Raw genomic sequence first — 25,480 nt, 5'->3', positions numbered from 1 at the left:
GGGAAGGGAGTCAAGACTGTGGGGGAGGGTCTTCGATGTCCGTGGAGGGTAAGGGGAGGCTGTATCCCTGGTGGGGGGGTGGAGTGAGGGGGTAGGAGAGCTGCTGTGTCTAAGCTTCCTGAGTGCATGCACATTTGGGGCCTCCGACCTGAGCTGCTGGCTCTTGGGCAACTTTAGCCCGGCTCAGTCCCCGTCCCCCTCCAGGCGAGGATCAGTTTGTGCTGGTTTTTATCTCTGAGTGGGGAAGTTTGGGGATTTGAATGCACCCAAACACCAGTCAGAAATTTGCCTATTTTAACTCCCGTCCTGGACTCAGAATTTTTTCTTCTTCACCCAACACCCCCAACACCCCCCCCACAACGCCCCCCTCCCCCAACACCCTCTACTCCCCACTTCCCCCACTCTCCCCACACCTACCCCCCCAACCACCCTACACCCCCAATCCCTCCACCACCCGACCCCCTTCCCTCCCACCACCCCCAACCCCCCCCCACACACCTCCACTCCCCACACCACCCACCCCCCCAACCTCCCCACACTGCCCCACACCCCCCACCGCCCCAATTCCCCCATCCTCCCCCATCTTCCCCCATCCTCCCCAATCTCCCCACCCCTCACACACCCCGTCCCCACACAGCCCACCGCCCCCACTCCACCCAACGCCCCCGCCCCCACCACCCCCCTGACACTCCCATTCCCCATTCCCCCCATCCCCCAACCTCCTCACACTGCCCCATCCCCACAAACCCCCCCACCCCCACTGCCCCTAACTCCCCCACCCCCACCACCCCCCTGACACTCCCATTCCCCATTTCCCCCAACCCCACCCACACCCCCCACACTCCCAACCCCCCCAACCCCACCCACACCCCCCACACTCCCAACCCCCCCAACCCCACCCACACCCCCCACACTCCCAACCCCCCCCACACCCCCGCACTCCCAACCCCCCCAACCCCACCCACACCCCCCACACTCCCAACCCCCCCAACCCCACCCACACACCCCACCCCCCCCACCCCACCCACACCCCCCACACTCCCAACCCCCCAACCCCACCCACAACCCCCACACTCCGAACCCCCCCAACCCCACCCACACCCCGTACACTCTCCCCCCCAACACCACCCACAACCCCCACACTCCCAACCCCCCCAGCCCCACCCACACCCCCCACACTCCCAACCTCCCCAACCCCACCCACACCCCCCACACTCCTAACCCCCCCAACCCCACCCACACCCCCCACACTCCCAACCCCCCCAACCCCACCCACACCCCCCACACTCCCAACCCCCCCAACCCCACCCACACCCCCCACACTGCCAACCCCCCCAACCCCACCCACATCCCCTACACTCTCACCCCCCAACACCACCCACAACCCCCACACTCCCAACCCCCCCAACCCCACCCACACCCCCCACACTCCCAACCCCCCCAACCCCACCCACACCCCCCACACTCCCAACCCCCCCAACCCCACCCACACCCCCCACACTCCCAACCTCCCCAACCCCACCCACACCCCCCACCCCCCTTTTTATTTCTGTAATCAGGGTCCAGATTGTGGTTCGTGTTGGGCTTTCAGTGCGACCGGGGCCATCGAAGGACAGTGGAAACTGAAACACGGAAAGCTGGTTTCTCTGAGTGAACAGAACCTGGTTGATTGTGACCCACAGAGCCACGGATGTAAGTCTGGAAATCCAATCGATGCCTTTCAATACGTGATCAAGAAGAAAGGCACTGAATCTGAACAATCTTATCCATACACTGCAGTGGTAAGTCTCATTTTGATGTTTTAGTGGGGAATTTTCGATGGGATCTCTTAGGAAAAAATTAAATATTCTTTTGAAATTAAATCTCACAAAGGCAAATTCTCAGCTTGAAGCGTACTAAAACTTACTTAAACATATCGAAGATACAAAAAGACAAAAGCATTAACCTACGGCCCAAGAGAGACCTTCAGATTGCCAAGCGGGACAGAGAGCCTCAAAGCCTTTCCAAAGACCTCAAACTGTGTGCCAAAATTCAATACAATTATACCTTTTCTTCTCTAAGTTTTTCCTACTCATTTGCTGAATACAATTCCATTTCTTATGAATGTGTCAATCCTTATTGTGACGGATTACCTCAGCCAATTGCACCACCTGATAGAGTGACATTCTTTTCACCTATTTCAAAACCGGATCTCCACCTGTTTGGCAGAACCCATTCCTTTGGGTTTCTAAGGATACCATTCCTTGTCTACCTTATCACCGGCAAATTGCCAAATCATTGATAGGACCAACCTTGGGCCCAAAGTTTGATACCATTTTACGCCTGGACAACAAAAGCCTTACTGTTATTAATATAATATGTTTCACCAACTGTTTCCAATTTAAAACATTTATATTTCTCTGCTGACTACATAGAACATCGAACATTACAGCACAGAACAGGCCCTTCGGCCCACGATGTTGCACCGACCAGTTAAAAAACAATGACCACTAACCTAAACCAATCCCTTTTCGTCCATAAACCTATCCACGGATCTCTTAAACGCCCCCAAACTAGGTGCAGTTACAACTGCAGCAGGCAGGGCATTCCAATCCCTCACCACCCTCTGGGTAAAGAACCTACCCCTGACATCCGTCCTATAACTACCCCCCCTTAATTTAAAGCCATGCCCCCTCGTGCTAGCTTTCTCCATCCGAGGAAAAAGGCTATCACTGTCCACCCTGTCTAAACCTCTAATCATCTTATATGTTTCAATAAGATCCCCTCTTAGCCGCCTTCTTTCCAGCGAAAACAACCCCAAATCCCTCAGTCTCTCCTCATAGGACCTCCCCTCCATACCAGGCAACATCCTGGTAAACCTCCTCTGCACCCTCTCCAAAGCCTCCACATCCTTCCTGTAATGTGGGGACCAGAACTGCACACAGTACTCCAAGTGCGGCCGCACCAGAGTTGTGTACAGTTGTAACATGATGCTGCGACTCCTAAATTCAATCCCCCTACCAATAAACGCCAAGACACCGTATGCCTTCTTAACAACATAAGAACATAAGAAATAGGAGCAGGAGTAGGCCATCTAGCCCTTCGAGCCTGCCCCGCCATTCAATAAGATCATGGCTGATCTGTCGTGGCTCAGTTCCACTTTCCCGCCCTCTCCCCATAACCCTTAATCCCTTCTCTTATCAAAAACCCATCAACCCGCTTCTTAAAAATATTTAGCGAGGCAGCCTCCACCACTTCAACGGGCAGAGAATTCCAGAGATTCACCACCCTTTGAGTGAAGAAGTTCCTCCTCAACTCCGTTCTAAACCGCCTCCCCTTTATCTTGAGGCTGTGCCCCCTAGTCCTACTGTCTTTTTTGAGCGGGAAGAGTCTCTCCACCTCTATCCTATCCATCCCATTCATCATCTTATACGTCTCAATGAGATCTCCCCTCATTCTTCTAAACTCTAACGAGTACAAGCCTAGTTTATTCAGCCTCTCCTCATAGCTCAATCCCCTCAACTCCGGTATCAGCCTAGTAAACCTCCTCTGCACTCCCTCCAGGGCCAAAATATCCTTGCGCAGGTGCGGCGCCCAAAACTGCACACAGTACTCCAGCTGCGGCCTCACCAATGCCCTATACAGCTGCAGCAAGACCTCCCTACTTTTATATTCAATCCCCCTCGCTATGAAGGCCAGCATCCCATTCGCCTTCCTGACCACCTGCTGCACCTGCAAGCTGGGTTTTTGCGATTCATGCACAAGGACCCCGAGGTCCCTCTGCACCGTCGCCTGCTGCAGTTTTTCGCCACGTAAGTAATAGTCCTTCCTACCATTCTTCCTACCAAAGTGGACCACCTCACACTTGCCAACATTAAATTCCATTTGCCATTTCCTGGCCCATTCGCCCAGCCTATCTAGATCCTTCTGCAGACTCTCCACACCCTCCGCACAATTTGCCGTTCCCCCAATCTTGGTGTCATCAGCAAATTTCGACACCCTGCACTCGGTTCCCTCCTCCAGATCATCTATATAAATGGTAAATAGCTGAGGCCCCAGCACCGACCCCTGGGGCACTCCACTAGTCACCATCCGCCAATCCGAATAGCACCCATTGACCCCCACTCTCTGCCTCCTATTTGACAACCAATCCTCTATCCACGCTAACACCCTACCCCCAACTCCATGTCCCCTGACCTTCTGCAATAACCTCTTGTGAGGTACCTTGTCAAACGCCTTCTGAAAATCCAGAAAGACCACATCCACCGGCTCTCCTCTATCCACTGCCCTAGACACATCCTCATAGAACTCCATCCTCCATAGAACAACCCTATCTACTTGATTCCCAACTTTCAGGGATGCATCTCCATACAATACCCCCAGTCCCACGCGCTTTGATTTCACACGCAAACCCCTAATATGGGACTTTGTTGAAAGCCTTCTGAAAGTCTAAATAAACCACATCCACTGGCTCCCCCTCATCAAGGCTAATCATTCTATTCTGGGAGAATTCCAGGAGCAGCAGCTCCATCCCAGTCTCCAGAGTCATTGAGACCTGGAGGGTGATGACAGTGAAGGGACATTAAGGCCCACAAACTAACCCCTCCACCCCCCGATTCTGCCCCCACCCCAGCAAAATGCTGAAACTCAACCGCATCCCCCTGCTCGGAATCCCACTTATCGGGGTCTCCCTTCAGATAAGGAAGTTTCAGTTTGGGGTGTGACCGATACACAGTTGGGTGGGAAAGCTCAAAGTTGCTTTGCAAACTATTTGAAAGGCCAGCGTTTGTGTAAATCAGCTGATTTGGTCAGAGAGGTGTTTACTCTTTGGGGATACACTTAAAGCAGCAATTTGATGGTTTGAAGTTTTGAATATTGGGCTGTGATTAAGAAGCGAGTTGGTTTGGAAATGTTCTCTGGTGAATATTTGTGTGAACTGTCTTTCGTGCTGCCGTTGTTTCTCCTCCTATCTTCCCGATACCTGCAGCTCCGGCCAGGCTCTGAATAAGTTTGAGCCTTTCCACATCCCCCACCCCGTGCCTCTCTCCATCAACCGCAAACAACCCTGCTTGTCATGCTCCCAAAATGGCAAATCCTCCAAACCGAACACTGGGTTAAGACAGGATTCCCACTCAGCACCCACCCCACCCCCCAACTCCTGCTCAATGAATAACCCAGCACCAAACACACCACTGGGGAGGGCATTAAACCCCACCCTGTGTTCCTGCAGCTCCTCGAACTGCAGCATCGATGAGAAGGTAACTGAGGAACACACCGACCCAAATCTTCCCACCAATAGACAAGGAGATTCTTCTCCAGTTACCACATTTATAATTCTCCCATTTTCATTTAAACAGGGGAACGATGGTCGTGTTTACAACGCCTGAGACACAGAATCATTTTTAATATCCAAGGAGCTGTTCAAGATCCTGTAAAGATATCACTGGAACTTTGTAAATCATCACACTGCATTAATCAACCTTAACTTTTCACATTTTCTTCAAAACTTAGGAAGGAAACTGCAGATTTCAGAGACGGAATGTTGCTGCCAACATCACGAGCTACAGAAGGGTCCCAGCAAATGAAGCAGCTTTAGAACGGGCTGTGAGAGATATCGGACCAATATCTGTTTCTGTTGATACAAAACCGATCTCTTTCCAGCGTTATAAACAAGGTAAGAGACAGAAGTTGTGGATGATCTGTAACAATCAGTCTATTAACCAATTCTCTACAACACATTAACACATTCTTCCTGTGAGCTGTTTTTATTATTAATTCTTTTTCAATATTTCTAATGGAAACGACCATTTCCCTTCACCTTGTTTATGTTTTACCCCCTGCCCCAGTGCTACACACTCTCCAGTGCTGTCTGCAGCACGGGGTTAATATTGGGTCAGGCTGCTAATGGCGTGTGGGAATCGTAATGGACAATTTAGCCGCACCCATTCGTAATGATACAGGCAGCTCACAGACTCTGCGCTGCCCACTAATTTAACCGCTAGTGATGTGCAGCTCAGTGCTGACATGTTGCAAAGTGACTGCACACCTCAGCAGGGACCAAGGATAGTGTGAGATCAGCGCCGTTTAATGGGAGTCTGTGCGACTTTAATCCAACCTGTAGCTCTTAAAGGAGCAGGATCTGGGATTCAGGCAGAGACTCTGAGCTGAACGGGAAGTGGAAATGGTACAACAGGCCAGGCAGCCGAGATTGTCTGGTACAGCACTGGAGGCCTTGGTGCAGGGGGTGGGCAGGGGGAAGAGAGAGCCCCTTCCCCCAGGAGACCAGGAGAGCCCCCAGGCTGACATTGAGAAGGCGGTGGGAGCAGAAAGTGTCTCAGTCAATGCCAGGAATCTGGTTCCGAGGGTCTAGAGACAGTGCTGTAAAAAAAGGTCAATGACCTCAGGGTCAAGGTGAGTGAACGCATCTTCACAAAGTGTATCCTTCCAAAATCTCTGTGATGTAGGAATAGAGCACACGGGATAGACAAACATTCCAGCTCAGTGCCCATTTATTCCACCAGCACCAAACACTTTACCCGGAACTTTATGCCCCACCCACCACGGGAATTGGAACGATGGAGGGGCGGAGCACGGGAAGGTGTGTTCACCTCGGGCGGGATTTTACCGTTTCGGGACGAGCGACGTTATAAAGTCCCGCCCTTTAATTCAAATTTTCAACCTTTGATCCCACCATTTCTGAGCCAGCCCACCATCAGTTCCCACAATCCCTGCTCTGCCCCCACAATCCCAAAGAAACCCTCTCCAATCCCACGGGAATCCCAGACACACAAACTCTATCTACCTCGCGCCCTCCACTGCTACCACCAAGATCCAGCGGCACAGCGTCTGAACGGTGGGGTAAGCGTCCAGGCCACACAGGAGCCCGGCGTTGGAAGTCGGGAATCAGCGCACCTCCCACGCGACGGCACCACTCGCCTCACACCCTGTGTCCCATCCACCAGAGCCACTCCACTCACTCTCCAACAATGTCTATCACACAACACCCAGCCCTCACATTCACAGATTCACCTCACCCTCAAACATCAACATCAACATCATTTCTACAAACATCAAACCCGTATCACACAGAGAACACCCACAGCCAGCTATTCAACCGTGAAAGCCACAACAGCCAAGCACGTTGCACCAAACTCTGTGAGCCCCCTCCCTCCCTCTGGCAGGACAACACAAACAGATACAGCAGCACCAGACCAGCAGGGATGGGCACTATGGACGGCTCAATACCCGTAATCATTGGCGTAGCCACAACTGAGCTTCTGAATAGCATCAAGATAGATAAGTCACCAGGACCAGATGGAATGTACCCCAGATTACTGTGGGAGGCGAGGGAAAAGATTGCAGAGCCTCTGGCGATGATGTTTGCATCATCAATGGAGACGGGAGAGGTTCCGGAGGATTGGAGGATTGCGGATGTGGTTCCTATATTCAAGAAAGGGAATAGAGATAGCCCAGGAAATTATAGACTGGTGAGTCCAACCTCAGTGGTTGGTAAGTTGATGGAAAAGATCCTGAGAGACAGGATTTATGAACATTTAGAGAAGTCTAGTATGATCAAAACATAAGAACATAAGAAATAGGAGCAGGAGTAGGCCATCTCGCCCCTCGAGCCTGCCCCGCCATTCAATAAGATCATGGCTGATCTGTCGTGGCTCAGTTCCACATTCCCGCCCTCTCCCCATAACCCTTAATCCCCTCTCTTATCAAAAACCTATCAACCCGCTTCTTAAAAATATTTAGTGAGGCAGCCTCCACCACTTCAACGGGCAGAGAATTCCAGAGATTCACCACCCTTTGAGTGAAGAAGTTCCTCCTCAACTCCGTTCTAAAACCCCCCCCTTTATCTTGAGGCTGTGCCCCCTAGTCCTACTGACCTTTCTGAGCGGGAAGAGTCTCTCCACCTCTATCCTATCCATCCCATTCATCATCTTATACGTCTCAATGAGATCTCCCCTCATTCTTCTAAACTCTAACGAGTACAAGCCTAGTTTATTCAGCCTCTCCTCATAGCTCAACCCCCTCAACTCTGGTATCAGTCTAGTAAACCTCCTCTGCACTCCCTCCAAGGCCAAAATATCCTTGCGTAAGTGCGGCGACCAAAACTGCACACAGTACTCCAGCTGCGGCCTCACCAATGCCCTATACAGCCGCAGCAAGACCTCCCTACTTTTATATTCAATCCCCCTCGCTATGAAGGCCAGCATCCCATTCGCCTTCCTGACCACCTGCTGCACCTGCAGGCTGGGTTTTTGCGACTCATGCACAAGGACCCCGAGGTCCCTCTGCACCGTCGCCTGCTGCAGCTTTTCGCCACGTAAGTAATAGTCCTTCCTACCATTATTCCTACCAAAGTGGACAACCTCACACTTGCCGACATTAAATTCCATTTGCCAGTTAGCCTATCTAGATCCTTCTGCAGACTTTCCACACCCTCCGCACAATTTGCCGTTCCACCAATCTTGGTGTCATCAGCAAATTTCGACACCCTACACTTGGTTCCCTCCTCCAGATCATCGATATAAATGGTAAATAGCTGAGGCCCCAGCACCGACCCCTGGGGCACTCCACTAGTCACCAATCACCAATCCGAATAGCACCCATTGACCCCCACTCTCTGCCTCTTATTTGACAGCCAATCCGCTATCCATGCTAACACCCTACCCCCAACTCCATGCCCCCTTACCTTCTGCAATAACCTCTTGTGCGGCACCTTATCAAACGCCTTCTGAAAATCAAGAAACACCACATCCACCGGCTCTCCTCTATCCACCGCCCTAGACACATCCTCATAGAACTCCAATAAATTCGTCAGACACGACTTTCCCTTAACAAAATCGTGCTGCGCCTGCTCTATCAAACAATTCTCTTCAAGATGCCTCGCTATTTTCAAGTAATCAGCGTGTCTTTGTCAAAGGCAGATCGTGCTTTACAAGCCTGGTTGAGTTTCTCGAAAATGTGACTAAACACATTGATGAAGGAAGAGCGGTGGATGTGGTTTATATGGACTTCAGCAAGGCGTTCGATGAGGTCCCCCATGCAAGGCCTATTGAGAAAGCGAGGGGGCATGGGATTCAAGGGGACGTTGCTTTGTGGATCCAGAAGTGGCTTGCCCGCAGAAGGCAGAGAGTGGTTGTGGATGGGTCTTTTCCTGCATGGAGGTCGGTCACCAGTGGAGTGCCCCAGGGATCTGTTCTGGGACCCTTACTGTTTGTGATTTTTATAAACCTGGATGAGGAAGTGGAGGGATGGGTTGGTAAGTTTGCCGATGACACGAAAGTTGGAGGTGTTATGGATAGTCTGGAGGGATGTCAGAAGTTGCAGTGTGACATTGATAGGATGCAAGACTGGGCGGAGAAGTGGCAGATGGACTTCAACCCGGATAAATGTGTAGTGGTACATTTTGGCAGGTCCAATGGGATGAAGGAGTATAATATCAAGGGTAAGAGTCTTAGCAGTGTAGAGGATCAGAAGGATCTTGGGGTCTGTGTTCATAGGACTCTCAAATCGGCTTCGCAGGTAGAGGATGTGGTTAACAAGGCGTATGGTGCACTGGCCTTCGTTAATCGAGGAATTGAGTTTAGGAGTCGGGAGATAATGCTGCAGCTTTATAAGACCCTGGTCAGACCGTACCTGGAGTACTGTGCACAGTTCTGGTTGCCTCACTACAGGAAGGATGTGGAAGCTATTGAAAGGGTGCAGAGGAGATTTACAAGGATGTTGCCTGGATTGGGTGGCATGCCTTATGAGGATAGGTTGAGGGAGCTCAGTCTTTTCTCCTTGGAGAGACGAAGGATGAGAGGTGACCTGATAGAGGTATATCAGATGTTGAGATGAATAGGTGGATTCTCAGAGGCTATTTCCCAGGGCTGAAATGGCTCCCACAAGAGGACACAGGTTTAAGGTGCTGGGGAGCAGGTACAGAGGAGATGTCAGGGGTAAGTTTTTCACTCAGAGGGTGGTGAGTGAGTGGAACTGGTTACCGTCGGTGGTGGTGGAGGCAAACTCGATGGGATCTTTAAAGAGAGTTCTGGATGAGTACATGGGATTTAATAGGATTGAGGGTTAGAGGTAAGCCTAGTAGGTAGGGATATGATCAGCGCAACTTGTGGGCCGAAGGGCCTGTTTGTGCTGTAGTTTTTCTATGATCCTAAGATTCTATAACTGAGGCTGTGGCTCGTGGTGGGGTTTAAACAGCAGAGGATGATAACTTGTTGCTCCTGAATCCACCTTCTCAAATCCCGCTACCCCCAAACCCCACAATTTCTCTGGTTCACAAGCAGCAGATGGTGTAAGTTTGTACCTCTCAATTTTCGCCACTTCCTTCTGACCCAATGCTAATGCCCTCAGCAAGATGCTATTTTATTTTCCAAACTGTCCTCCCCACATTGAGCTGAAACTCCAGCCAGTCCAGAGCCCAATTTTGCTGCTCCAAACTCCATCCCAGTTTTCACAGTCCCAAAACCTTCCAGTAGGTGTCAGTACCGCCTCCTCCCCCACAACCCAAACAACAGGCTGAGTGACCCTGTTCACATTCTAGAGCGTATGTAGCTTACACAACCCAAAAACACCAAACTATAGCTCAAAAGATAAAAAAAAAGTTTGTTTATTCTCATCTGAATTGTCAATTACTCACTCTTACCTCCAGATCACAAGGTTCAGGATTCATGGCCCAGTCCAGGATCTGAGAACAAGAATCACAGAGTGACAGGATTGCTTCAGTGCAGAAAGAGGCCATTTGTGTCTGGACTGGCTCTCTGAATAAACAACTCACCCAGTTCCATTCCTCGCCATCTCCCTCCGACTCTGCGCGCTTATTCTTCTCAAATAATTGTTTAATTCTGTTTTAAATGCTTTGAAAACAGCCTCCACCACAGTATGCCAGTGCATTCAGATCCTAAACACTCACTGTTTGAAAGAACTTTTCCCGATATCACTATTACCTCAATCCGTTCACCATTGTTCTCCATCGTTTGACCAGTGGGGAGAGTTTCTCCCAATCTATCTGACCCGACCCCTCATGGGGAACATGTCAGACCCCCTCTCAGCTTTCTCATCTCCAAGGAACACAGTCCCAACTTCTCCAATCTTTTTGATTTTAATTTGATTTATTATTGTCACATGTATTAGCATACAGTGAAAAGTATTGTTTCTTGCGCGCTATACAGAGAAAACACACTCTTCAGAGAGAAGGAAACGAGACAGTGCAGAATGTATTGTTACAGTCATAGCTAGGGCGCAGAGAAAGATCAGCTTAATGCGAGGTAGGTCCATTCAAAAGTCTGACAGCAGCAGGAAAGAAGCTGTTCTTGAGTCGGTTGGTACTTCTTCCCCAACGGAAGAAGGTGGAAGAGAGAATGTCTGGGGTGCATCGGGTCCTTAATTATGCTGGTTGCTTTACAGTGGGAAGTGTAGACAGAGTCAATGGATCAGAGGTTGGTTTGTATGATGGATTGGGCTACGTTCACAACCTTCAGAACTGAAGTTTCTCATCCCAAGAATCATTCCCATGAATCTCCTCTACACTCTCTCCAACGCCTTCACATCCTTTCGAAAGTGCAGCCCCCAGAACTGGACACAATACTTCAGGTGACTTGTAGAAATTCAATTTAAAATCATAGAATCCTGACAGGGAAGAAGGAGGCCATTCAGCCCATCAAGATTGTACCAACCACAATCCCACCCAGCCCTATCCCCATAACCCCACATATTTATCCTGCTAATCTCCCTGACACTAAGGGGTAATTTAGCACGGCCAATCAACCTAATCTGCACATCCTTGGATTGTGGGAGGAAACTAGAGCGCCCGGAGAAACCCATGCAGTCACGGGGAGAATGTGCAAACTCCACACAGATAGTGACCCAAGTTGGGAATTGAACCCAGATCCCTGGCACTGTGAGGCAACAGTGCTAACCACTGTGCCACAATGTTGTTCCAACTCTTTGCTTTTCTAACCGATCCCTCTATTAACAAAGCCCAGGATACTGTATACTTTTTGTTGTAGCGCGAGACCAGAACCCCAACTTATATTATGAAACCAGACTGGGCCTCAACAATTTTTTTATGTTGACATTAATTTCAGGAAAGGATATTTCCTTCCAGGAATGATTCCACTGATAGATTAGGGATATTTTATAGTAAAAAAACTTATATTTAAACTGTGTTATTAAATAAACTCAAACAAATGAAGCAGCTTAACTGTTCACAGTTGAATATTATTTAAAAATGAAAGGTAGCAACTTTCTAGCTTGTCACTGTTTCAGTTCCAAATAAGCAACGTTTCTCTTAGAGAATTAACTGACACTTTAAATACAGCTAGCAACTAGAAATGTGCTTGCTATAAATGGTGATAACTCTCTTGAAGCTTTCAGAGAGAAACTGAGCATTAGAGCACCTTGCAAATTGGCATTGTGATCATGCAGCTTGATGGGCCAAATGGCCTCCTTCTGCACTGTAGGGATTCTATGTTTCTATGATTATCACACAACTTTGTCAATCAACTGTAATCAGAAATCCCAGAGGAAATTCTTCGACAAACAAAAGTCCATTAGCTCTATCTAAGTAATACATTTTGAGCTGAAAATGAGTTATTAACTCGCTTTCACACCCTCGAGCGAAATGTTTTACAGAAATACCTGTTGTCGGCAGACTAAATCTGAAATTGTAAAGGTTCCCCTTTAAAAATTATATATACTTATTTAATTGCACATGTATCATCCTGCAGTCGTTAATGACTTGTATACAAATATACTATGGTCCCTCCACACTTGCACTGCCTTTAGAGATGCCCAGGGGTTAAAGTTGTACAATAATAAATCAAAGCTGACACTCCAGTGCCATTCTGAGGACGCACTGCACTGTTGGAGGTGTCAGCTTTCAGATAAGACATTAAACTGAGACCACGCGGGTAGCTGTACAAGATCCCATACATGCTTTTAAAAAAGAGCAGGGAACCTATCCCCAATGTTGTGGCAAATATTTATCAGCAACAATATCACAAAGAAACAGATTATATGGTCATTGTCATGTTGCTGTATGTGGGATCTTGCTGTGCACATGTTGGCTGCTGTGTTTCCTACATTACAACATTGATTAGACACCAAATACTTCATTAGTTGCAAAGCACTTTGAGATGCCCGGTGGTTGTGTGAGGTGCTATATAAATGCAAGTCTGTCTTTCCTTTTTGAATTGAGAGGAACTGCGTGCTAGAATTTTAACAGGTTTCCAGTACATTGCCCCCAGTGCTGCCCCCAGTCAGTCGATGAATATAATACAGACAAAGGAGCTGGGAAACTCAGAGAGAGTGACCCCACAGAAACACTCAGTGATCAGAGCCCACTGTTACATTGTGCTGTGTGACAGCAAAACTGAATGGGAAATGTGGGCAATGAGAAACATTGAGACAAAAACATGAACAAACATGAGAGCAACTGGAAATGTGGAACCGAGATTCTTAATTACATATCAGTCGATGCAAATGGCTGAATTTGGTAGGAAGCGAGGCTAAAATTTACAGAATAAAACCAGAAAATGCTGCAAGTGCTCAGCAGGTCAGGCAGTGTTTGTGAAGTTAACATTTCAGATCAATGATCAGAACTGGAAAAATTAGAGGTGAGACCGGTTTTGTACAAGTGGAAAGAGGGAGTGTGGAGAAAGGCAAAGAGGAAAGGTCTGTGACAGAGTGGAAGAAACAAGACGAAATGAGTAAAGAGTTTGGTGGCGCAGGGTGAGAGGGTACGATAATGGGACAAGTCAAAAAACAAAAGATGAGCCAAAGGAGGTGTGAACGACAGGATGTGGATATGGGGAAATGGATCAAAGTTACAAATGGGTAACGGTACTTTTGGTTTTGGAAAGAGGTTTGTAGAGCGGGAGATTAATTGGAGAGGAAAAGATGAGAAAGAGGAAATATTTACAGAATAATAATAGTTATATTTTACAATTCTATCACAACAATATGTGTCTGATTACAGGAATCTACTATGATAGTGCTCCCAAGAAAACCATAATCCATGCAATGCTGGTGGTTGGATATGGAGCTGAGAAGAACACGAATTATTGGCTGGTTAAAAACAGGTATGTACTTTCTAAACACAACAAATAACTGATCACAGCCAAGGCCAACTGACACTGCCAGGGTACCTGGTGACCACTGCCGGCCTGCCAGAGTGCTGGCTTTCCACTGCTGGAGTGTTTTGTGGGCACTGACAGTGTGCGAGGTGGGCACTGCCCATCCATGCCCCCAACCACTTTGGGGATTAGAATGGCCTCTGAGCCCCCAGTGTGACCATTGTGCCTGGTAAGAGTGGGAATATTTGGAAATCGGTTGTTAGGATGGAATATCCTTGGGGGGCAGTACTGTGTGCAGTTTTGGGCGCCGCACCTGCGCAAGGATATTTTGGCCTTGGAGGGAGTGCAGAGGAGGTTTACTAGGCTGATACCGGAGTTGAGGGGGTTGAGCTATGAGGAGAGGCTGAATAAACTAGGCTTGTACTCGTTAGAGTTTAGAAGAATGAGGGGAGATCTCATTGAGACGTATAAGATGATGAATGGGATGGATAGGATAGAGGTGGAAAGACTCTTCCCGCTCAAAAAAGACAGTAGGACTAGGGGGCACAGCCTCAAGATAGAGGGGGGGCGGTTCAGAATGGAGTTGAGGAGGAACTTCTTCACTCAAAGGGTGGTGAATCTCTGGAATTCTCTGCCCGTTGAAGTGGTGGAGGCTGCCTCGCTAAATATTTTTAAGAAGCGGGTTGATGGGTTTTTGATAAGAGAGGGGATTAAGGGTTATGGGGAGAGGGCGGGAATGTGGAACTGAGCCACGACAGATCAGCCATGATCTTATTGAATGGCGGGGCAGGCTCGAAGGGCCAGATGGCCTACTCCTGCTCCTATTTCTTATGTTCTTATGTTCTTATGTAATAATGGACAGGCACAGGGCAACCTACACACACCCTCACCTCACCCCCCACAATGTCCTGTGGGAGACAATATTCGGATAATATGGATAAAAACTCTGGGAAGTTCTTTTCTCCCATAAGACAAGTGGGCAATCTCCAGGAGAGCAGAGTAACTGATCTCATTCATTCCACCCCCCTCCACCGAGCTGCCATAGCTTGAGATGTCCCCCCGGTGTCTCCAGTCACTCTATTTTGAAGCTTGTGGTGAATCCACTCTCACCGTATGGACTGGCAACTGATGTCAGAGGTCACACGGAAGTACTTCCTGGCACCTTACCCAACTTCATGTCTCACAACTTATCCTGCTGGAGTCTGGGTCCACTCAGTGATCACCATAGAAATCATAGAACAGTACAGCACAGTACAGGCCCTCGATGTTGTGCCGAACTTTGTCTGAACCCATGATCACGCTATCCCATCCCTATCATTCTGGTGTGCTCCATGTGCCTATCCAATAACCGCTTGAAAGTTCCTAAAGTGTCCAACTCCACTATCACAGCAGGCAGTGCATTCCACACCCCAATCACTCCCTGAGTAAAGAATCTACCTCGGACATCCCTCCTATATCTCCCACCATGAACCTTATAATTATGCCCCCTACTAACAGCTACATCCATCCGGGGAAATAGTCTCTGAACATCCATTCTATCTATTCCCTCATCATCTTATAAACTTCTATTAAGTCATTTCTCATCCTCCTCCGCTCTAAAGAGAAAAGCTTCAGTTCCCTCAACCTTTCCTTAAAAGACCTACCCTCCAAACCAGGCAGCATCCTGGTAAATCTCCTCTGCACTCTCTCCAATGATTCCACATCCTTCTTATAGTGAGGTGACCAGAACTGCACACAATATTCCAAATGTGGTCTCACCAAGGTCCGGTATAGTTGCAGCATAACCCCACGACTCTTAAACTCAAAGCCCCTGTTAATAAACGCTAACACGCTATAAACCTTCTTCACGGCTCTATCCACTTGAGTGGCAACCTTCAGAAATTTGTTGATATGAACCCCAAGATCTCTCTGTTCCTCCACATTCCTCAGAACCCTGCCATTGACCCTGTAATCCACATTCAAGTTTGTCGCACTTATCAGGGTTAAACTCCATCTGCTACTTTTCAGCCCAGCTCTGCATCCTATCAATGTCTCTTTGCAGCCTACAAGGGCCCTCCACCTCATCCACTACTCTGCCAATCTTGGTGTCATCAGTAAATTTACTAACCCACCCTTCAGCCCTCTCTTCCAAGTCATTGATAAAAATCACAAATAGCAGAGGACCCAGCACTGATCCCTGTGGCACACCACTGGTATCTGGCCTCAAGTCTGAAAATTTTCCCTCCACCTCCACCCTCTGTCTTCTAGAAGATAGCCATTTACTTATCCAATTGGCCAAATTTCCTTCTATCTTACACCTCCTTATTTTCTTCATGAGCCTACAATGGGGAACCTTATCAAACACCTTACTAAAATCCATGTGTACAACATCAACTGCTCTACCTTTGTCTACACACTTAGTTACCTCCTCAAAGAATTCAATCAAATTTGTGAGGCAGGATTTACCCCTCACAAAACGGTGCTGACTATCCCGGATTAAGCTGCATCTTTCCAAATGGTCATACATCCTATCTCTCAGGACCCTTTCCATTAACTTACTGACCACCGAACTAAGACTAACTGGCTTATATTTAATTGGGTCATTCCTATTTCCTTTCTTGAAGAGAGGAACAACATTCACCACTCTCCTGTCCTCTGGCACAATCCCCGTGGATAGTGAGGACCCAAAGATCAAAGCTAAAGCTCCGCAATCTCATCCCTTGCCTCCCACAGTATCCTAGGATGTATCCCATCTGGCCCAGGGGACTTATCAACCCTTAGGTTTTTCTAAGTTGCTAATACACCTTCCCTCAGAACATCTACCTCCTCTATCCTATCAGCCTGTATCTCGCACATCCTCAAAAACATGGCCCCTCTCCTTAGTGAGCACTGAAGAAAAGTATTCATTCAACGCCTCTCCTATCCCTTCTGATTCCGTGCACAAGTTCCCACAACTATCCTTGACTGGCCCTAACCTCACCCTGGTCATTCTTTTATTTCTCACATAAAAGTAAAAAACCTTGGGGTTTTCCTTTATCTGGCTTGCTAAGAGGAGTCAGAGAGTAGTTGTGGAGGGGTCTTTTTCTAGCTGGAGGTCTGTCACTAGTGGTGTGCCGCAGGGCTCGGTACTGGGACCTCTTCTCTTTGTAGTGTATATAAATGATTTGGAAGAGGGAGTAGGTGGTGTGATCAACAAATTTGCTGATGACACCAAGATGGCTGGATTGGCGGGCAGTGAGGAGCAGTGTCTGGCAATACAACGGGATATTGATAGGCTGGTTGATTGGGCAGATACATGGCAAATGGAGTTTAATCCGGATAAATGTGAGGTGATGCATTTTGGCTGGAATAATGTAGGGGGAAGTTATATGATAAAGGGTAAGCCCGTAAGGAGTATAGAGTCGCAGTGAGACCTGGGGGTGCAAGTGCACAAGTCTTTGAAGGTGGCAGTGCAAGTGGAGAGTGTGGTGAAGAAAGCCTATGGTATGTTAGCCTTTATAGGAAGGGGTATAGAATACAAGAGCTGGAGTCTAATGTTGCAGTTGTACAGAACGTTGGTTAGGCCGCATTTAGAGTACTGCGTCCAGTTCTGGTCACCTTACTACCAGAAGGACGTGGAGACTCTGGAGAGAGTGCAGAGGAGGTTTACCAGGATGTTGCCTGGTATGGAAGGACAGGGGTATGAGGAAAGATTGAAGAAATTGGGGCTCTTTTCCCTTGAAAGACGCCGACTGAGGGGGGATCTAATAGAGGTATATAAGATTATGAAGGGTATAGATAGAGTAAACAGAGGTAAGCTATTTCCTATAATAGAGACACGAAGGACAAGGGGCCATGGACTTGAGGTGAGGGAGGAGAGGTACAACACAGATATTAGAGGGAGGTTTTTCACACAGAGGGTAGTGGGGGTATGGAATGCTCTGCCAAGTAAGGTGGTGGAGGCAAACACGCTAGAGTCCTTTAAGAGTAACTTAGACAGGCACATGACTGAGTTGGAGATGGGTGGATATAGGAGATCCTTTTAAATAAGGGTCATTAGCATTGGGGCGTCCCTGGTAAGGTAAATGGGTATAGTATGATAATAATGTTTTTTCTCTTTTCATTCACAGGTTTTAAGTCGGTCCACCTCGTGTCCAATGAGGGACATACACGCGATGGGTCGTACTGGGGCTGCTCTTGGTTGTTCGAGATTGGCCTAGTGCTTCATGTTGTTAGTGTGTGCCTAAACTGGACCAGATACTGGGCAAGACGACAGCTCAGTGACTATTGCTGATTGCTGTGCAGACACATGGATTTGGGCCGGTGTCTGTGGGAGTTTGCGCATTCTCCCCGTGCTTGCGTGGGTTTTCTCCGGGTGCTCCGGTTTCCTCCCACACCCCAAAGATGTGCTGTTAGGCTGATTGGCAGGAATAAATTGTCCCTAAATCAGTTTCCCACAGTCTGGATGGCCATAAAACATTAGATAGGGGTCATGGGTAGAGAGGTGGTGTTGAGATGGCAGTGCGGGCTCGTTGGGCCGAAGGGCCTGTTTCCCGGGCTGATTTTGTTCTTTGTTCTTTGACCTGCCAAGGACTTCTCATGCCCCCTCCAGCTCTCCTAAGCCCTTTTTTCAACTCATTCTTAGTTGCCCAACTAAACCTTGTTTTCTCATCCTTACATACGCTTCCTTTTTCCTCTTGACAAGACATTCAACCTCCTTTGTGAGCCATGGTTCCCTCACTCAGCCATTTCCTCCCTGCCTGACAGGGACATACCTACCAAGGACACGCAGTTTTTGTTCCTTGAACAAGCTCCACTTTTCATTTGTGTTCTTATCTGACAGTTTGATCTGACTCAAATAACCCAAATGCTTGGACACAATCTAACCTCTCAATTATTTTTAAGATCTCAATCACATTCCCGCAGTACCATTGAATTTCCAGTGTTAAAAGCATCAGTTCTCCAATCCAGTTTGGGGATGCGGTGGCCCAGTGGGATTATCGCTAGACTATTAAACTAGAAACTCAGCTAATGTTCTGGGGACCCGGGTTCGAATCCCGCCACGTGGATGGTGGAATTTGAATTCAATAAAAAATATCTGGAATTAAGAATCTACTGATGACCATGAAACTCATGTTAATTGTTGGGGAAACCCATCTGGTTCACTGATGTCCTTGAAGGAAGAAAATCTGCCGTCCTTACCTGGTTAAAAATCCTGCCAATTGAACAGAACTGTGACATCAATGTCATTCTTTACCTTATTTTCCAGTTGGGGAACAAACTGGGGTGAAAACGGTTACATCAGAATGTCAAAGGACAGGGGGAATAACTGTGAAATTGCTTCTTATGCAATTTATCCAACCGTGTAAGGAGGCCAGCGTTAAACCAGAGATTCATCAAACTCCCTCTGAAAGAATGATGGAACATTGCTGCCGCTGTTTACCCCTTTCTACACCATTGCTTTAACTTCCTGCTGCAATCTTAAAACATGGAATAATAACAGCTTCTGCACATTCTTATAGCTTCACGTAAAGAGCAATCCCATTGTGTATTTAATGTATGAACCACATCATCCAACCTGTGTAGGGACAATGGGCTGCATGTACTGGTGATGTCGAGCAATATAATAAACGCTGTCAGCAATCACTTTGAGAGTCTTCCTGTTCCAAATCAACAAGATGATCTTTTCCTTCCACGAATTTAGTTTCATTTGAAGTGATCGGTTCCTTCAAATAATGTGCCCAAATGCACAAAACATTGATGCCAGCGCAATGAAGGAATGAATGGACTGACTCTGACCAATAGCCGGCAGTTAGACTTCACCAACGCACTGATTCATACTGGTCTGTTTGCAAATCGGGTTCTTAAGCAATAAAAGTGGACATCAATTGTCAGTGTAATGTTTCAGGAAGCCTGACTGGAAAGGGACGTAGTTTATTACAGAATGCAAAGTAAAACCCACTCCCGTGCTATACGCACACTACTGTCCGCCTTGGACTGCAGGTCAGCAGGCCCAGTCCTGGGCCTGCCTTATAAAAGACTCAGGTAATGAGTTCCAGCTGGCCAGGCCACTGCCTGTTACCAGGGGAACTCACACTCAACCAGCCTCACAGGGAGGTCAATCAGTGATTCCCCCATGGACCTTGTGAAAAGGAACCTTGCTATTGCAGTGAAGTGGGACAGGGACAATCTCGTTTCTGTTTTTGAATCTCACGGGAATTTGCCTTCTTGAACCCACATTTGCACAAACGGCCGTAACATTCCAGCCTCTGGAACCATTAAGGGTGTTTTTTTTAATTCCATTGACTTATTTACAATTAACTGAAGAAAACAAAGAAACAAGAACTTTTATACTTACTTTTTCGAACTGATGGTGTCAACACTGCAGGATTGATCCCGGCTGATATCACTGATATCGTTCGAGGAAGATTGAACACCGTTCTGAGTTTATCCAGAACTCGTTACTCAGCCCTCTAATCATCCAGGAGTGTCAAATCTCCAGTACTGATTCCCCATTGATCCTGTTTTCCCTGTAAGTGGGCTGAGAAGTCACTCTGTGGGAAATGCTAAAATACAGGTGGAATATAAAAGTGAGGAGGTCTTGCTGCAACTGTACAGGGCACTGGTGAGGCCGCAGCTGGAGTACTGTGTGCAGTTTTGGTCGCCGCACTTGCGAAAGGATATATTGGCCTTGGAGGGAGTGCAGAGGGGGTTCACTAGGCTGGCACCGGAGATAAGGGGGTTGGACTATGAAGAGTGACTAAATAGACTGGGTCTGTGCTCGTTGGAGTTTAGAAGGCTGAGGGGGGATCTTATAGAGACGTATAAGATAATGAAGGGGATGGATAGGGTAGAGGTAGAGAGATTCTTCCCGCTTAGAAAGGATAGCAGGACTAGAGGGCACAGCCTCAAGATAAGGAGGGGTGCAGTTTAGATCAGAGTTGAGGAGGAACTTCTTCACTCAAAGGGTGGTGAATCTCTGGAATTCTCTGCCGTTGAAGTGGTGGAGGCTACCTCGCTGAATATATTTTAGTCACGGGTAGATAGATTTCTGATAGACAGGGGAATTAAGGGTTATGGGGAGAAAGCGGGAAAGTGGAACTGATCCACTTCAGATCAGCCATGATCTTATTGAATGGCGGGGCAGGCTCGAGGGGCTGGATGGCCGACTCCTGCTCCTATTTCTTATGTTCTTATGTACAAGTGGCTTTCTCCACATGTTCGTCCCATCTGAAATTAAAATGAGACTAAAGTTAGCACACCGTGCTAACAATGAGTTAAACTGTAAGGGTTGAGGATTAGAGAATTACCCTGATATTTACCGTTCCTTTTGTAAAGTTTATTTATTAGTGTCACAAGTGGGCTAATATTAACACTGCAATGAAGTTACTGTGAAAATCTCCGACTCGCCATCTTCCAGTGCCTGCTTGGGTACCTGAGGGACACTTTAGCACGGCCAATGCACCTAACCGGCACGTCTTTCAGACTGTGAGAGGAAAGTGGAGCACCCAGAGGAAACCCACGCAGACATGGGGAGAATGTGCAGACTCCACACAGACAGTGACCCAAGCTGGGAATCACACCCTGGTCCCTGGCACTCTGAGGCAGCAGTGCTAACCACTGCGCCACCGTGCCACCCTGGATAATAAAATAAAGTACAGATTATGCGCATTGGGAAAGGAGCGTTGGCCAATTATGACTTGATATTTTTCTTTGGCATTCTTACAAATCAGTGCTGTCGATGGATTTTTACAACGTATGCCCAGTAGCACAGTGGGTTAGCACTGCTGCTTCACAGCTCCAGGGACCTGGGTTCAATTACCAGCTCGGGTCACTGTTTGTGTGGAGTTTGCACATTCTCCTCGTGTCTGTGTGGGTTTTCTCTGGGTGCTCCGGTTTCCTCCCACAGTCCAAAGATGTGTGGGAGTAAATAAAGATAATAGAGAGAATAAAAAATAACAGAGAGAAATAAATTGATTAGGGAAAGTCAACACGGTTTTGTGAAGGGTAGGTCGTGCCTCACAAACCTTATCGAGTTCTTTGAAAAGGTGACCAAAGAGGTGGATAAGGGTAAAGCAGTTGACGTGGTGTATATGGATTTTAGCAAAGCCTTTGATAAGGTTCCCCATGGTAGGCAAATGCAGAAAATGCAGATGCATGGGATTGGGGGTGATTTAGCAGTTTGGATCAGGAATTGGCTCGCTGATAGAAGGCAGAGGGTGGTGGTTGATGGGAAATATTCAACCTGGAGTTCAGTTACAAGTGGTGTACCTCAAGGATCTGCTTTGGGGCCACTGCTGTTTGTCATTTTTATAAATGACCTGGATGAGGGTGTAGAAGGATGGGTTAGTTAATTTGCTGATGACACCAAAGTCGGAGGAGTTGCAGACAGTGAGGATGGATGTTACAGTTTGCAGAGGGACATAGATAAGCTGCAGAGCTGGGCCGAGAGGTGGCAAATGGAGTTTAATGCGGAAAAGTGTGAGGTGATTCACTTTGGTAAGAGTAACAGGAGTACAGAATATAGGGCTATTGGAAGGACTCTTGGTAGTGTTGACGAGCAGAGGGATCTTGGGGTACATGTGCAGAGCTCCCTGAAAGTTGGCACCCAGGTTGATAAGGTTGTTAAGAAGGCGTACGGTGTGTTAGCTTTTATTGGTAGAGGGATTGAATTTCAGAGCCGTGAGGTCATGTTACAACTGTACAAAACTCTGGTGCGGCCGCACTTGGAGTATTGCGTACAGTTCTGGTCGCCGCATTATAAGAAAGATGTGGAGGCATTGGAAAGGGTGCAGACGAGGTTTACCAGGATGTTGCCTGGTGTGGTGGGAAGGTCTTATGAGGAACGGCTGAGGGACTTGAGGTTATTTTCATTAGAGAGAAGAAGGTTGAGAGGTGACCTAATTGAGGCATACAAGATGATCAGAGGATTAGATAGGGTGGACAGTGAGAGCCTTTTGCCTCGGATGGTGATGGCTAACACAAGGGGACATAGCATTAAATTAAGGGGTGGTAATTATCGGATGGATGTCAGAGGTAGGTTCTTTACTCAGAGGGTAGTAAGGGCGTGGAATGCCCTGCCTGCAGCAGTTGTGGATTCGCCAACTTTAAGGGTGTTCAAATGGTCAGTGGATAGGCATATGGATAACATTGGAATAGTTTAGGTTAGAGGGTCATTAGATTGGTTCCACTGGTCGGCGCAACATCGAGGGCCAAAGGACCTGTACTGTGCGGTAATGTTCTATGTTCTATGGGTTAGGTTGATTGTCCATGCTAAGAAATTGCCCCTTAGTGTCCTGGGATGCGTAGGTTAGCGGGATTAGTGGGTATAGTATGTAGGGAGATGGGGGTAGGGCCTGGGTGGGATTGTGTTCGGTGCAGACTCGATGGGCCGAAGGGCCTCTTTCTGCACTGTAGGATTTTCTGATCTATGACCATCATAGGCTGGCCTTTTCTCTGCAACCGGTTCCAAACTGACGGCTGTACTGGACTTAGTTTCTCCGCAACTTGATTCCTTCATGAGATAAAATTGATGAAATTCTCCTCACACAGACAAACCTGGCCCACAGTTAAGACGAGGGAGGAACTCAAACATCTACGTCTGTGCTTTTGGATGGATTAGACGGAGGGGGGGAAGGTCATCAAACTCGATTGAATCTGAGAAAAATGCGCTTGTGGAGGTGCACTGGAATTTTAGTCATATCAACAGCCCATCAGGGAGTCAGAAAGTCCCACGGGTCAGGCTCCAGGCCTAGAATTTGATCAATCAGTCCTGGTGATTTTATCTCCAGCCCGCCTTAGAAAGAAAGAATGTAAAATATCCCGAAAGAAGTCAGAATGCTCGAGTATTTGTTTCTAAGTGTGGTTAGCCCAGCTCCCCCATTCAAACCCGTTCTAAAAACATGTTTTCATTCAGCACCAATGAGGAACATTCTCCGAATGGAAAGGAGTTGAGGAAAGGGTGACTTGGATGATTCCTGGGATGAAGGGGCTTAATCTCATGAGGGAATATTGGGCAGGATGGGCCTAGATCTGCTGGGGTTTAGAAGATGCTCTTATTGAAACAAAGAAGATCCAGAGAGGATTGACAGGGTAAATACTCAGAGAAACCCTTTTCAAAGACTTTAATGAGAAGAAATGAGGGATCTCCAGTTTAAGCTGGTGATGCGGAGATTTCTTTTCTCTCTCAGTGAGTGAATACTCTCTCTTTCCCATCGAAAGCCGAGTTAGATTTTTAAAATTCATTCAGGGGATGTCGGCAATGCCAGCATTTATTGCCCATCCCTAATTGCCCACGAACTGAGTGTATTTCAGAGGGCAACTTAAGAGACAACCACATTGCAGTGAGGCTGGAGTCACGTGTTGGTCAGACCAGGTAAGGGTGGCAGACTTCCTTCCCTGAAGGACGTTAGTGAACCCAAATAGGTTTTTACAACAACCATCATTAGACTTTTTAACTCCAGATTTTCTTTCGCTGAATTCAAATTTCACCATCTGCCGTGGTGGGATTCGAACCCAGGTCCCCAGAGCGTTAACCTGGGTCTTTTAATTACTCGTCCAGTGACAAAACCACCATGCCACCATTCTCCCACCCCCCAGCTTCTGGATTGAGAAAGGAAATGAAGAGGCAGATCGGAAAGCAGAGTTGAGGCCACAATCAGATCAAATGAGTTGGTTCGAGGGACTGAATGGGCTCCTCCTGTTCCGAATTCAGACATTCTAACACTGCTACCTCCATTTCTGTTTATTGCCCACGCTCAGTCTGTTTTACATTCACGCGATTCAATCATACAAACTGTGTCGCTCACATCAAAAAATTCAATCAGTTCAGAGGTAGACTCGGTAATCAAGTTCAAAACAGAGAAATATAACAATGACGGAACAATCAAAATGGACAAACCAATTCAAAGATTAGCCGGGTGTTTAACAGTGAGGTGGGGTGTCTTGGGCTACATGAAATGGGTGTGAATTTTTGGTAAAATCGTGCCCCATATCCCCCAAACCGGACAACATCCTGATAAATCTCTTCTGCGTCCTTCCCAACGCATCAACATCCTTCCGGTTGTGTGGGGTGTGTTGGGATACAGTGACACATACTATTTCTTGTGGGCTATCCAGATAAAACATACCATTTATGGAACACAGAGGAGAAGGAAAGGAGAGGGTGCAGAATAGAGTGTTTCAGTTACAGATAGGGTGAAGACTAAGATCGTTTTAATATAAGGTAAGTCCATTCAAAAATCTGATGGTAGCAGAGAAGAAGCTGTTTTTGAGTCAGTTGGTGCGTGATCTCAGACTTTTGTATCTTTTTCCCCGACAGAAGGAGGTGGAAGAGAGAATGACGGTGTGTGTGGAGTCCTTAATTATGCTGGCTCTTTGCTGAAGCAGTGGGAAGTGTAGACAGAGTCAATGGATGGGGGACTGCGTGATGGATTGGGCTACATTCAGAACTTTTT

The 25,480-nt window shown here is 47.6% G+C and overlaps 1 protein-coding gene across 1 annotated transcript in view; it reads left to right on the top strand.

Moving 5' to 3' along the window:
* LOC145358696 (procathepsin L-like) overlaps positions 1 to 19,670 on the top strand; it is a 35,677-nt gene extending 16,007 nt beyond the window's left edge. Inside the window, exons 5-8 of the mRNA XM_080212923.1 lie at positions 1,560 to 1,781; positions 5,491 to 5,653; positions 13,970 to 14,072; positions 19,294 to 19,670. Of these exons, the coding sequence (XP_080069049.1) occupies positions 1,560 to 1,781; positions 5,491 to 5,653; positions 13,970 to 14,072; positions 19,294 to 19,393 (588 nt within the window). The 3' untranslated portion in view covers positions 19,394 to 19,670. The remainder of the gene's footprint in view (positions 1 to 1,559; positions 1,782 to 5,490; positions 5,654 to 13,969; positions 14,073 to 19,293) is intronic.
* The last annotated feature ends 5,810 nt before the right edge of the window (positions 19,671 to 25,480 follow it).

This window comes from Carcharhinus amblyrhynchos, chromosome 26 (assembly GCF_965287045.1).
Source record: "Carcharhinus amblyrhynchos chromosome 26, sCarAmb.v2.hapA, whole genome shotgun sequence".
Classification (NCBI taxonomy): domain Eukaryota; kingdom Metazoa; phylum Chordata; class Chondrichthyes; order Carcharhiniformes; family Carcharhinidae; genus Carcharhinus; species Carcharhinus amblyrhynchos.
Note: the sequence above shows the minus strand (reverse complement) of the source record. Positions and strands in the feature narration are given on the sequence as shown.